The sequence below is a fragment of the Lepidothrix coronata genome, unplaced genomic scaffold, assembly GCF_001604755.1.
Source record: "Lepidothrix coronata isolate B3197 unplaced genomic scaffold, Lepidothrix_coronata-1.0 Scaffold28, whole genome shotgun sequence".
Lineage (NCBI taxonomy): Eukaryota > Metazoa > Chordata > Aves > Passeriformes > Pipridae > Lepidothrix > Lepidothrix coronata.
Genome location: NW_016690208.1, coordinates 6,140,312 through 6,155,156, shown reverse-complemented (window position 1 = coordinate 6,155,156; position 14,845 = coordinate 6,140,312). Strand labels below are relative to the sequence as shown.

Below are 14,845 nucleotides of genomic sequence, written 5' to 3'. Positions count from 1 at the left end.
CGACTTACTCTTACCCGCTTTGCACAGAAGCCCACGGCAGATCCGTTCTCGTGCAAGAGAACCCGAAACACTTCCTTACAGCTGTGCCCAACACGCGGTTTGTTTTGCTTCGGGGCGGGGGAGAAGTTGTTTGTTTGCTTTTACCTCCTCTAGAGCCTTAAATCCTCGCGCAAAGCAAAAAGCAAAGGCGGATATCGGGGGCAATGGAAAGGGTCCGAGGCTGCGCTTCCAGCATATGCCAGAGCCGTCCCTTTCATCCCCTGCTTGCGGGAATCGCAAAATCCCGTCGCTGCGAGCGCTCCCGTTTGCACCGCACCGCTCCCACTAGCAGAAGTCCACACAAATAAAACCCTGGCACTCCACTGGTGTTAGTCACAGGAACCCACCGGGAGCTTGTTTCTTTAAGGCATTAACCGAACTCCGAGTAGGGATCATTTTATAACCAAAATAGTTTCTTGTAAAACCACTTTAAATGAAATAACGATTTTTTTTCTACCTTGCTTTTCCAGTAACAAAAATATTCTGAGATTCAGAAATGGCATTCAAGGATCGAGTACTCCATCCCACTATTTGTTATGTACACACGTGTATGCATATACATTATATATAGTTAGATAAAGCTATCATGTCACAATATTTATTCCAACGAAGATCATTCGATGTTGTTTATTTGTATGGAGAAATATTAACTTTTTCAAAGAAAACCAAACCCGTTTAGATTAGAAATCATGTCCCACCCTTATAGCACAAAGGCTGTTTTTCAGCCAGTATTTCAGGATTAAATAGTCTCACTGCCACCTTTAAGCAAATTTCCACATAGCATTAAGAGAAAGAACACACACTGATGGAGTTCGAAAACCCGAGAACAGATCTTCCTTGCATATGCCCGTATCAGCTTACGAGACAGCATTTAACCAACGTGCGAGATCGTTTCACTTCAGAATTATTTCTTAACAAAAAAAATAATAAAAAAAAATGTAAAAAAGCATATGTGAATTGTTGAATCAGTTAAGACACTTCGGAAATCTCTCCCACTCTGCCAGCTTAGCGCTGTTTAGACGGATGCATCCTTTTATTATCTAAATGTATTAATATACAAGTACTGTGCATCAGCAGACAGAAGGTAAAAAGTGGCAAAGTTATAAAAAAATCGCATCCATCCGTCTCCCTGAAACATATCTTCCAGTTCTGTTTGCCATGTTTACAAGCCCACATATTAAAATTATTTTTTAAAAACAATAACTTAAGGGCACTCGGGGTTGTTTTGCTTTGGGGTTTTTTTTAAATAAATGCTATAAAGACTGTCTCACTGTAGACATCCTACCTGAAAAATAACACAGAACTGGATTCTCTGCTGTTTGTGTTTCCATTCTGCAGACAAAAAATTCGCTGTGCCAAAATGTTATCGTTATAAAGCCGTACTTCGCCTCTTCCTAAAAACTTTGGAAGGCCGGACAGGCTGGGGGAAGGGAAGGAGTTCTTGGACGCTACCAAAAGGCTGGTCTATCTTTCTGTTTTCTCGCAAGAGCAGTACCGTTCATTTCACCCAAGCCTTACTATTACTATGCATATTATTAATAATTAACAGTTTCATGCCTTTCCCCACGGTTTCATTTAATCTTTTGGGGTGCCTTTACGCTCAGATCTCTTCTGATTTAGCATTTTGCATACGTTTCCCCCCGATCTGTTATTTTAGGGGAAAAGCCGTATCTGTGAGGGGTTTGGTACGTTTAGGGGGGTGCCTGACTCTCCCATTCCTTCGGCTCCTACCGTTTCCGTCTCTCCCCTGTCTATAGCCGAGCTGATGGCCGGTGCTTCGCTTTTGGTTCTCCGATCCATCTCGTCGATGACCCCGTGCATCTCCGAGCCGGAAAGACTGTGGAAAAGCATCGCTGAGGAAGCAGAGGAGGAGGGCCCGAGTTGCTGCTGCTGCTGACAGTTGTCGGGGTCCCTGCAGGAGCCCAGAACTTGCATTAACCGGAGCCCTCCCCCATGCATCTAGCACGGCCGCCCCGTCTGTCCTCGGGCACCGGGCTGTTCCCCCGGCAGAGCTCTCCGGAGCGCGGCGCAGGCACTGGTCCGAGCTTTCAGGGGGATGGGGCGCAGAAAAGGCGGGCGAAGGGGCTGAGGGAGAGGGGATAACTGATGGTGTGAGCTTCGGGGCTCGGATCTAGTCTGTTGCGCGGCCCCGGCACATCCCTCTAGGAGGCTTCTTCAGTGCAGGGCTCATTGCCCCAGGTGCAGTCCCAGGCTTTATGCTCTGGCCCAGCTGGCAGAAGGCTGGGCAGGTTTACGGTTGGGAGGGATTAATAAATAATAGAAATATAAAAAAAATTAAACCATCTTCGGTGAGAAATAAATAATAATTGAAAAAAAAATAACGACAAGCCCCCTACATCGTACTGTGCGAAATTTAGAGGAGCAAAGCGAGGGAGAGGGAGGCTGCAGCAGGCGGAGAGCAGGCTGGTGCTGCAGGGAGGCTGGGGCGGGTGCCCACCGTACGCGCTCACAGTCCAGAGGGCTGGCAGCGGCGGCAGCTCAGGGGCAAAGTTTGCTCCTTCCCCCGCTCCTCCCCCAGCCCGGTGGAGCTCATTGGGAAAAGAAAAAGCCAAGGGGAAGGAGGGAGAGTTGGACGGGCACCAGATGGGACGAGCGCTCGCGGCCCCCCTCTCTCCTTAAAGCGGCGCGGCCCGCGGGGGCCGGGGCGGGAGCGCGGCCGGGGCCGGAGCCGCGGCGGGGCTGGAGCGGCGGGGCTGGAGCGGCGCGTCTGCGGCGCGGGCACCGCGCGGGGCTCCGCGCCTTTTCTACAGCCCCGCTGACATCATGTCCTGCCCCGCCGCCATTGGCTGCGCCCGCCCGGGCCCGCCGCATGTGCTCGGGGCCGGGGCTGGCCCCGCGCTGGCCCCGCGCCGGCCCCGCACCGGCCCCGCCCGGCCCCGCCGGCCCCGCACTGCCGCGCCCCGCGGGCCCCGCGGCCTCGGGCCCCGAGCTCAGGTTGGCGTCGGTCACCCGGTGACCCTCGGCGACGTGTGGCACCGGGGCGTGACAAAGAGCGCGTGGGGCAGAACACGGCGAGGGACAAGGAGCGGCCAAAAGTTCGCCCCGCTCTGAGATCGTGGCGCCCCAAACATTCATGACCAGTTGAATGTGCCCAACAACCCTCCTCATGATGAACACTCAACGTTTGAACATAATAATTTGAGTCATCCCAGTTCGTGGAGCCTTCCACAGACTCGGGCCTCACGTATCTCTCGTTTCCAAGTAGACTGTAAGAAAACCAGGCCAAGAAGGTCTCTGAAGTAGAGGAGAAGCTTCAGAAAGTCTCCAGAAAAGACAAAGAGTACTCAGGGAGACTGTTCACGATGTCTAAATATTTATCCAGGAGGTGGGTAGTGAGGAAGGACTAATTAGTATTAAAGATGTCAAATATCACACTTCTAATTTCGTTACAAAGGTAGCACAACGGAAGGTAAATGTGAATGCACACTGAGATCATGAGACTCGCTGCCTCATGGTGACTGGGAGCTCTTACATCACTCGGGTGGTGTGTTCTGGCAGAGCCATTTGCCTCTCACAGGTACAGTGCAGTCGGGGCTATCCTTGTTAGAACCAGAATTACTCTGTTTATAGTCAAACTTTGCTGGGTTTATGTGTTCCCTTCTTACAATAATCGAGGCTTTTCATCATCTTTCTGTTGAGATTGCTCTGAGTAGTTAAAGACATTTGCATGTCACAGAGGAGAACAAAGTGTCTCTTGTAGAAATGCATATGAAATAGCCACAAGACCCCTCAAGAAACCATACAGAATGCAAGCGAATTTCCCATCTGTGGGAACTATCCAAAGACTGTCCTAAAATCAGACCTTGGAAACAATGGAAGCTCATGTCTGAATTCAGATTAGAATTAGCACAATTAGAGGCACTGTATGGCATTTATCTTGATAAAATAATCTTTCCCTTCCTCTGTAAAGTTGCGAGACATTTCCCGCCCCCGCCTGTGCTGGGAGGTTTGGCTGCAGTGAGGCTGTGGGACATTGCCCACCGGACAGCACGTACCCACCGCGGGACACCGCCGGGTTATCTGCACTTAAGCAATTTGCTGTACATATCCTTACCCACGGCTCTGCACCGCACTGTCCTCAGATGTTCTAATACCAGATTAATTCCCCATCACGGAATTGATTACATACTTTTTGCAGTTAAGAAAGGTCATGGATTCATACACTCTATCTGACACTGCTAATTATCAAAAAGATTTTAGATATTTAACAGCATTAAAATACTGTATTTTATGTTACAGAATCGCCTCAGTGGATGGAACCAATAATACCAAAAGCACACTGAAAAAGTATGGCATGACCTCCAGTTCACAGGCTATCTCTGATTCCCTTCCTAATGGATATACAAACACAAGAAGACATCCAACCCTTGCTACCAAAACACAAGGAGAGTAACAGAATGTAAACATAAAGCTGCTAATGTACACACTGACACTTGAATGACATTTACATTGTTCAGAATAAAATCCAGGATATTCTTGAATAATGAGCAACAGAGAAATTGCTGGAGCAAAATCGTCTTCGGAATGAGACGCGGGCTCATTTGAAACGAGAGCTTTTTCATTAGAAAAATGGTGCAGCTAATAATAAAGTCTTTTAACCTGTATTTTGTTATAGGTGACAGGTGAACAAATCACAGGTCTTGAGTTTCTCTACCCTGCCTCTCTTGGTAACGTCATCTCCAGTACCATCTGCTACCTACCAGACAAACAGACCAACCACATAATGAGGTACCAGCTTCCACCCAGCTACCGTGACTAAATCAGAACAAAAGATTCAACGCCTCCTTCAACAAAGGAACACAAGTCTAAGCTGTCTTTGCTAATTGCTGGGTTTCAGGTTGTCTGTTACAGATTTTAAGTGAGCTACAAACTTCTATCAAATACTCATAGCTGTTGGATAAAGGTACTAAGAATAAAACATAAATGGAAGCAAAAGGTAAGAAAGAAGAGAAGAAAGCTTAGAAAATAAGTAACTACTTATGGTAATTTAAAGGCTGTGGAATAATATAAACATGAAAGACCAGGGGGCAGAGTGATTGATATCTCATATGTTTTCGATGCCCCTACGGTTATTAGACTGCAATATATGGGAACATACAATAAACTATGAATTAAAATGTAATTGTAGCTTCAGGCATCTTCTTCATTGTCTGCTGTGGTGTTATGTCTTCATGCACCGTGATTGACAAGGTGTAATTAATCATCTTACTCAGTTGTAAATATGGGCACCCTTCACAGTAGGCATCAGGAAGTGTGTACCAGCAAAGGAAGCAATAGTTGACGCTGAGATACCATTAAATCAAAATCAGAGCGCGTATATGTTCAGAAATGTGTGTTTGGTGTGATGCTGTTATCGTTTATTTCGAAAATACTGTACCAACAGATTTACTTGATTTGCAAGTTAACTACAACATTAACCGGTTTTATTTATTTTGTCTCTTCTTCATTTTTATAGGCAATGATGTTGTTCTCCTAAAATGTGAGACAGTTTGCTTCTCGTCAGCAAGTGGAGCTCAGCTCAGCTCCTGCTCTGCCCGAGTCGCTGCAGACAGACCAGCAGCCTCAGAGTCAGCTGCTCCATGGACTGGCCTGAAACAGTCCCGGGAATTATGGCTCCATTCATGGATCACTTCTTGCACTTCTACAGACTGAGCTGGACACTGTGGGTCATTTTAAAGTGAAAGAGAAATAATGAAGTTACCTTAATAAGAAATATTGTTCTGTTTAAAAATGGGACATTTCTTGTCGCCATTGCTGTCCCTTAATTGTAAATGAACATCTTTTTAAGGATTTTTTTTCTGTATTCCAGGGCAAGAATATATTTAATATATTTTTCTGTTTTGAAAGGCTTGCTATCCTTACCTAGTTAGTGCAGAAATGGTGTCTGAGTCATGGGAAATTGAAGTGGTTTGTCTCAGGAAAATTTGGTGGTATGCGTGTTTTTGATGCACGTAGAGCTGCTGAATGAATAATTGGCCCCCTATTTAATGTCCTCTGCTTTAAAGCTGTCTGGTACATTTGCTGTTTAAAAAAATGTCTTTCAAAGCTGTTAAATATGTAACAAAAAGAGGTTGCTCTCCCCATTCTGACGTGAACAAAGCCATACAGTGAGGTGCCCGAGGTACTTCCAGCATGGCATTAATTACAAACACAATCATAAATGGAGATCTGCAAAGTTCTCCAGTTCCATTTCTCTGCAATACCAGCTGATGAGTGCTTGATAAAGGCATGCAGGAAAAACATCTGCCCAGGAATTAGCTATTAAATATTAAGCCAAGTATTTTTCAGAGAGTGTGGGATCTGTTGGATCTATAATTCCACCATCTACCCCTGATGGAATAAGATCTCTGGCTGTCTCAGAAGCAAACCGAGCTTAAAACAGGAGCGCACTCTCAAGAAGATGATCGACTAAGAATGTGTTTTATTTTGATTTGAAAAACTGTCAATCACAGATAGAAAAGACCAAATAATATTATTATATAATACTAGCTAATTGTATTTGTCTGGTAAACCAGGAAAGCGCAGGAAAGAGGAATAATACAGTTCAGAAGGAAAATATTCCGAAGGTTTTGCCCAGATGTTGTGCTGAAATTGTTTGTCACTGGTACAAGCAATCGATTTCAGAGGAAAATACATGCACGGATGTGGAGATGTGAGGGAAAATAAGACGTCCAAGGTCTCACATATTCCAGTTTATATAGCCACAGCTATTTAAACAATTCCAAAACTGCCTCTACGGGTGTCAAAGAGGGAGGGAAATCTTCAACCACATGATCTTCTCTCCAGAGTCCTGTTAAATCCACTGAACTTAAAACAGAACAAGAAGTGTGAAATATGGGTTTGAACATGTTATGTCAGAAATGTAAAGGTTGGAAGCCTTTTTAGTAACCGATATTAATATTGTATTAAATGTTATGAAAAGGTAGGTGTTGGGGAGAAGGGCTGGGCTCACGTGCAATTTTGTCAAGGTTTTTATCTGTGATTATGATTCCAGATGTATCTATTCCCTGAGGAGAAAAATGAAGTAAAGTTGGCATGTGACATGTGTTTTAAGGTGTTTGGCACAGTTTCCCAAAGTGATGACAAAATGTTCATTTTTATTACAGTGAATTGGTAAAGAAAATACGATTCTGAAAGTCAGTAGCTGTGCATTTAAGATAACTTTGGAGTTTTATTTTGGGGAACACACATTTTTGGTGGTGTGCTTAGATCTGGTTGCCTGACAGGCACCTACCAGAGTAAATAATGTAAATAGAATCATGTTTACAAACTACGGAGCGGGAATTACGAGAAATTTGGTGACTCTCACGCACAGAATATGGCAAAAATTGCAAAAATGGCTCTTCTTGGATCTAGTAGTGTCGCTGCTTCTTAATGATGTTTTTTAATCGGTTTACTACAGACTAATCTTTTTGCTCTACAGTTACAGCTCAAATAAGTGTGATAAGGTCCTTTGTAGGAACACGTTTTTCAGGTAGAGGGACAGATTTTTTTAAATATCTTTTTTTTAGCCAAGCTGGGGAAGGTATTCCTTGTGGTGCAAAGCATTTGCCCAAATGGCCACGAGCAGTGTGGGTGAGGCAGTCGGCTGTGGCTGCCCCGTGCCCCCTCCCTGCAGCCCCAGGTCGGTGCTGCCAGCAGGGCACCCTCCTGCAGCCCCAGCAAACACTCCCCCATAAACCTTTTACAAGTTGCACATCCACCAATGGGCGAGGGCTGCCAGCCCGCCCTGATTGGGTGTCCCGGGGATTTGGTAAACACGGCTGCACAACAAACCCAAGGTTTGGGGAGGAAAGGCTCCAATGGCATTGCCTCCTTTGAATATTCAGAGCCTGAGAATATGATTAACTCCATATTTTATAAGTAAACTCCCCCAGCCCCGGACCCATCTGCAAATATTCAGGGTGATGTGCTCAATACATTCCTTTTCTGTTCTATAACCACATTTCTTTGTGAATTTAACCACATCAGAAAGCAGTTCAGATTTCTAACACAAATATTCAATGCATTTAACGTAAGGAAGCTTCCTTTATTGGAGGTGATTGGGAACATTTTGTATTTTATAGGTATATTTAAGAGGTTAGCAGTAGGGGGGACTCGTCTGTGGAAAATCTGTCTACAGCTGAAATTTTTAGATGCAGAAGTGTTGCTGAAAGGTCTGATACATTCACATTCTTTTGTTAAGTAGCTTACAGGACTATCCTCTTAGCTACCAGATACCCAGCTCCTCTTTTTTTTTTTTTAAGTCAAATAACATTCCTCCTTTTTTCCCCCTTATTTGTTATTTTCAGGAGTTTACACTTGTTTTGGGTTTTTTGTGTACAATTAGAAGATCTTCATTTTCATGGGCTTTTTCACTTTTTTCATCTACAATTTGGTTGTCCTTTTCAGCAGTCTTCTGCAACTTTATTTTATCTTTGGTGCATGCAGAGAAGCCTCTCATTGGCTGGTACCTTATTGATAATGATTTACAAGTTTTCCCAGATTAATTTTCCATGGGGTAATTTTTCTCCAACACAACACAGCTCCAATTAAAGAAAAGAATGCCGAAGGTTAATGTACTTTATAACACAATTTAGAAATCAATTTTTGAAGTCCTTGTGTTTATATTTTAAATTTAGAATCTTATTTATACTTCAGTATCAGAAAAATAATGTGGACAGTTTGAAAATTAGCAGTGGGGTATTTTCCAGCCACTGAAACGTGCCTGCCTAACGAAGGCAGAAGACTTGCTCACTAGATTTATTTTAAAGCAGTGCTGTTAGATATTCATAAATTAAAATGGCAGTTTTCAATGAGATACTTATTACTATTTTATTTGATATTTGTGAGATATCTGACCATTTAATATTTATCCTTTATTTCTCTGAGCTGATCTAATTGCACCTCTCTATTTTGCATTTATTTCTCTTTGCAAACACTACATTATTCACTCTCTCCTGTGCTTATTAAACAGTGCCACCTGCACCAAATGAAACAAAGCTTCTCCATCAATCTATCCCAGCTAAAGAACCCCGACTATATATTATAATTAATTGAAGCTCAATTGAACACTTGAGTCTGAACTAGATACAGTAACCTGAAAAAACATTAAAAAAATTAGGATGTACTTTAAAGAAATCTTTTAAATGAAAATGTTCACTCCAAACTGAGAACCTAACCTCGTACCAAGCACTCTTCATCAGCTCCGCACAGTACCTCAAGTAGCAATTAGCAGGTCCTTTAATTAATTAACTATTCCCTGTACATCACAGGGATTTTTGTGGCACTAACGTCATCCTCCATAAGTGAATACCAAATGCAGTCAATATTTTGTCACTCGGAGCCCTTCCCTGGACTACCTGAATGCCCACCGCCTGGCTGTGCCGCACCACTTCCCAGCCGGAGCAGGTAGGGAGCAGCGCGCTGCGCGGGGCCGCGGGCGGGGATGCGGGAGCGGGGTGAGGAGCGGGGGCTCGGGCCGAGGGAGGGAACCAGAGAGGATGCAAAGGGGACCGGGCACGGGGAAACCTCCCGGCTGCAGGGAAGGGAAAGGACTTCGCTGCCAGGCTGGTGCGCTGTGCAGCTCCCGGGGCTGGGGGCTCTGCTGCCCGGCTGCCCCTCGTGCCCTGCCCGCGCTGCCAGGGCTCGCTCAGAGCCAGGTCAGACACGCAAGGGGAGAGGGCACTTCCCACCCATCCGGGACACCGGGCCCGTCTTACACTTCCCAAACTTTCTGTATCTCACCGTGGCTGATTACTTTCAATGGGATTCTCGTTTGGGAAAATATGAAGTCATTTTAAGGGAATTGCCATCTGAGGATGAGACACGAGATATGTATTGCTGGGTTGAAGATTTACAAAAGATGCAGTATGTAAATTTGTTTATATAAATATGGATAAGATATATCACAGTATGAGGCTCTGTGTGTGTGGATGAACATATGTGTGTGTATCCATCTCTCTATTTGCAGATTCAGACACAGACATATGTTATCATTTCTTAGAGGCAAATATCTGCAGAAATAATTCTTTGTGTTCAGTAGTTTTCTTTAGTGTGTGGTAAGTTCCTCTTCAGAGATTTCTGTGTTCAGGAAAGATCTTGTGAATGTAATGGACAGCATGATGAAATCAAATAAAGTATGCCTTGTATGATTTTGCAAGAATTATACATTAGCACTCTCTTTAAACATGTGTAATATTTTGAATTATGGAACCAACTTTATAGATAGTTTTAAAATAATAAATAATATATATTATGGACTTGTAGAAACAGACACAGTAGAAATCTCAAGAAAGAAGAAAAAATTATTATTCAAATAATTTGAGATATTTGCCAAGTGATATTATAATTTTAAAACCCCACCACATTTAATTTGAACTCTTCATGAGGAGTAATATGTATTCAATTACTGAAAAATAGTAACTGATTCCAGTAAAATTTGCTATTTTGTAAGAGTAAGAGAAATTTCCATTTCCACCCCATGGACTCTTCTGCATCACTGTTCCTGCAACTTCAGTTAAAAAATTTTTGGCATGAGCAAAATATAAGTAAAAATATAAAGCTCAACTGCTAAGCTACGATTGTATCTCTGTTTTTGCTGTGTAAATCTGCTCTTATCAATAATTCACTATTCATGTTCTACAAAGACTCCGTCTCTACATTTTTAATTAGCACGTACAATTTTACAAAGGTAATTAGAAAAAGGGAAATACTAATCTCTGTACCTGGAGTCCCCATGTCACAATTTACTCCACATTTTTTCCAGCAGCTTTGGCAAATGAATACTCTGTTTTGATACATCAATCTCAAACAAAGGTGGACTCCGATGCAATTTTTCACTGTTCATTTCCCTGAACCTTTTGGGATATAAAGACTCGTGAACAAATACTTAACAGCCTGATCAATAGCCATTGACCGGCCGGAGCCCCTCGTACCCTAACAAGCACAGCTTGATCATGTATATTTGATCATGGAAAATTTCAAAGCACCCTCAGACAGCAGAGCAAGTCTTGCCATGGCATCTTTGTGCTATTCCTGAAGCACGGACTTCCCATGATTTAGCTTTGCCATTAATGGGAACTTACTGCACACACGTCTGATGAAGCTCAAGATCCCGAATTTCAGTGTTATATACCCACAATATTTCATAGCTATGGCGAATATAAAACACCATCCTCACATTTTAGGAGAGGAGACTCTGGATGTGCCTATGGATTCAATGGACCCCAGAGTGCAAATTTAAAAAGCCCTATCGTTATAAATCTTGCATTCCTGTTAAGTGTTGGCATGCACATTACACTGAGGTGTGTTAAGTTTATCTTAGTGGAAAAATCGCAGTAAAAACCTTTCCCTTGATATCCTTTATAAATACATGTTCACATATGTATAAAATAAAAAAATATTCAAGTTCACAGCTGTGTTAGCCCTCTGCCTTATTAATACCATGGAAAGAGATAAAGATCTAAGCAAAAAATATTTACAGTGAAAAATGTCTTCGCAGAACTTTATTATCATTCGTAATTCCACATCCAGTGTTTTTCATATAGGAATTTCAGTTTATCATTAAAATATAACACTGATGCTACATTTGTATAGCTGCCTTTTCTGCTTATAATCATAATGTTTATTCTAACTTTCTGGGTTTATTATTTTAGACAGATATCAGTTTAATTAGCTTAAGCTGTCATACTCTAATAAATACAGACGGGTTGCCTGGTTCGGGAGGAGGAAGGTGGCTGCAGATTTCAGGAGCAGAGACAGTTAATGCTTTGTACATTATCATGTAAACAGCAAAAGGACAAAAATAATTACCTGATAAACTTTCAATTTCTCACTCTCCCCTATATGCTTTCTGACCAATTTTTCTATAGAAAATCCATTCAAATTAGGCAAGTCCTCTAAATATCTGCAGCATCTGCTGGTTCAGACACCTTCCTTTATGCAGAGTACCATTTTCATATGATAATACATGTAATATGATATAGAATGACAGAATGCATGACAGTTGCCCATAATACATAGAAAGTCACTCAAAGGACAGAAGCGACATTTGGATAATTAGCATCCATTGGGCAGTCAATCATGCGAATAGAAAAAACTGCACAAAACCCACAATGGAGTTAGAAAACAAAAGGGACCCCAGCCAGTCTCAGGATTAACTGCTCTAAAGCGATCTAAATGCTTTTGTATCTAAAGAACTGAGGCTCCCAGGGCTGCCCTGTTCCCCTCTAGATACCCAGGGAACTAATTGTGGCGATCAAAGTTAAAGCATTCTCTCTTCTTTATAGACTGCTAAATACACAGAAAAATTATTTCTCCATTCGTGTTCATTAAACTATTTTAAAGTTAAAAAACTGATGCCACGTTCTTTTGCCAAGTGAAATGAGCTGGAGTATTGAGGTTGTCCTGCTTTTATGAGAATACAACAGCCCTTTTAATTTAAACTCTGTCTTTGTTTGATTAATATTATTTTGCTGTTGTCCAGTCTGCTATCTCTTTCTTTTTGGATAACGAAGGCAATTGCCATTAAAAACTCTTGTGTGAGAAAAACCTGGAAACAGGAATAGAAATAATAATGATAATAACAAAGCCCATTAACAAAATTAAGCAGGAAAGGTCGCACAATTTCTTAGTAACTGCCACTTTATAAAATAAATAAAATATTTTGTCACTCAATATATGCAGCTCAGAATATTTCCTTTCCCCAGATTAGGTAGAAGATGAGGGCAGCCTCCTTTAAAGCTCCATCTAACAGAAGAGAGAGAGAAAGAGAAGAGATACAGAGAGAGCCCCAGGATGTGGAAAGTCATGAAAATACCTACCCTGGAGACAGTATTCCCATAGGATCCTTTTCATACAAATTCCAACTTGCCTAATGCCCTTAATGAATGAAATAAAAAGAGAATTCAGAAAGGCCCATGCTGATGGCTCCTGCTGGAAAGTGTGTGGTTTAAGGCATAGCTGCAGCAGTTCTGGGAGGGAAGCGGCTCCGGTCCCCATCAGCCAGGCAGACAGGAATCACTGGGGCGAAATCTTCCCCTCACACATTTGCAATTGACTGGAAATAACATCACGACACCTTGGGATAATTGACGCCTTCTTACCTTTCGTTGTCCTTTGTAATTAATATTGGTGGATCTAGAGGTTTCTCCCAGGCACAGATAAGAGGAAGGTGGAAGGGGTGGGGAGAGAGCGCGTGTGTGCGTGAGTGTGTGCGTGAGTGTGTGCGAGAGACAGAGGGAGAGGGAAGGAGAGAGCAGAGAGGCTTTGGTTGTGTCTCTGCTGGGGGAATGGTGTGCTGGTGGATTCGTGGGGATGTGCGCTGGGGGCTTTGCAAACCTCTGGAGTTCTAAAGGCAAGACAGAAAGTGAGCGGTAGGATGAGCTGGACCTCCCCTGCCAGTCCTTACAGAGTTCCAGCAGCCGTGACCTTCAACCCCTCGGCTGTGTGTGAGCCCCACCTTGAGCCCCTTGCCCGGCTGCTGTGCCAGCTCCACCCGGGAGCAGGGACAGGGACAGCACAGGAAGGAGGCAGGGAGACTCTGAGACCAGAAGGGCTTCTCGCCAGTCCAATGGGCCTCTGGTGACAAATCAATCACGGCCCCTTCAAACCAATGGTGCTGCCAGGCTGCAGCTCCCCAACCCTGCCCAGCCTCCCCGGCTCCGGCTCCCCTGCATGACACTCAGCTGATCACGGGGGCTCCTCTCAGGGCAGGGCTGCTGCTCACAGCTTCACTTGGTCATTAGCAGCGTTCCTTCTCCCTCTCCCTATTGCTCTGTCTATACCTACCCTCTATTTATTTATTAAATACTGAAAACCAATATTAGAAGGGGGACTGTGACACGCAGCAACACTTGTAAATAAGTTGGTATCTGTCTTCTTAAAAGCGCCCAGATTTATTTATTTATTTTATACATTAGGAAGAGCTACCTGTTCTAATGTAATGAGGCAATGTGATCAATATAATCAGGGACAAAGAAAGGAGGCCTTGCAGGATGCTCACTGCACCTCCTCCTTCCCTTTCTTTTACACCAATAAAGCTGGCTTCAGTGATTTTCTCCCACTACACCCATACAACAGGAATTGTTTTTCAATTATCTTTTTTTGCAGACATTGGTTAAAATACAATTTTAGGTCCATTTTGAAGCTATGAGGCAGACCCTTCGCTGGAACAAATTTACATTGCTACTGAAATTCTCGAATTTTCAACACAAAATTGCTACTACATCCTAATAAGTACTTCTTTCAATACTGGCCTTATCTCAAATATCTGAAAAATGTTTTGAAGCAGTTAAAGAGAGAAACAGTAATATAAGAACAGTGCTTAAAAGTTTAGGAAGAACAAAGTACTCTTGTAGGTTTTGTGATCTTAGGAATTGCATTCTCTGTTCCCTCCTCTCTCCCTTCCTTGCCACCCCCCACCCTCACAAACCCTAATACAAAGGGGGAAAAAAATCAAAATGAGGTCTTAACAGAGCATGCACTGCTCTGCCTTAGTCCTCTCTAACCTTAATCCCCGGAATAGAATCCTCCTATAGCCAAAAAAACCCCAGAGTCCTGCACATCAAGGAGAAGGGAGCGGTCCCTCCCCATCCTGCCCACCTTTAGTGCCAACCTTGGCTCAAAGCTCTGCCATCCCTGCACCAGAGAGGGCAGTGCACGTTTGTACTGCCAAATTTCCAGGCTGGCCATCCCAGAGCAGTGGCCAGCATGGCGTGGGGCGGGAGGGAGGGTGATGGACACTGTGCAGAGCGGAGCTGGCTCTGCAGGCTCTGCAAGGAGAGCTTGGCGAGGCACAGCAGCG

The 14,845-nt window shown here is 43.4% G+C and overlaps 1 protein-coding gene across 8 annotated transcripts in view; it reads right to left on the bottom strand.

Annotated features, from left to right (window-relative positions):
* LHX2 (LIM homeobox 2) overlaps positions 1-14,845 on the bottom strand; it is a 50,381-nt gene that overhangs the window by 19,875 nt on the left and 15,661 nt on the right. For 2 of the 8 annotated variants that reach the window (XM_017810419.1, XM_017810420.1), the window contains exon 1: positions 1,771-2,479. The exons of 3 other annotated variants lie outside the window; for them this stretch is intronic. In XM_017810419.1, coding sequence (XP_017665908.1) covers positions 1,771-1,998 — 228 coding nt within the window. In that variant the 5' untranslated portion in view covers positions 1,999-2,479. Of the gene's footprint in view, positions 1-14; positions 114-1,324; positions 1,656-1,770; positions 2,480-13,145; positions 13,268-14,845 lie in introns of those variants that run through there. 3 more of the 8 variants (XM_017810426.1, XM_017810424.1, XM_017810425.1) reach the window with 3 other exon arrangements.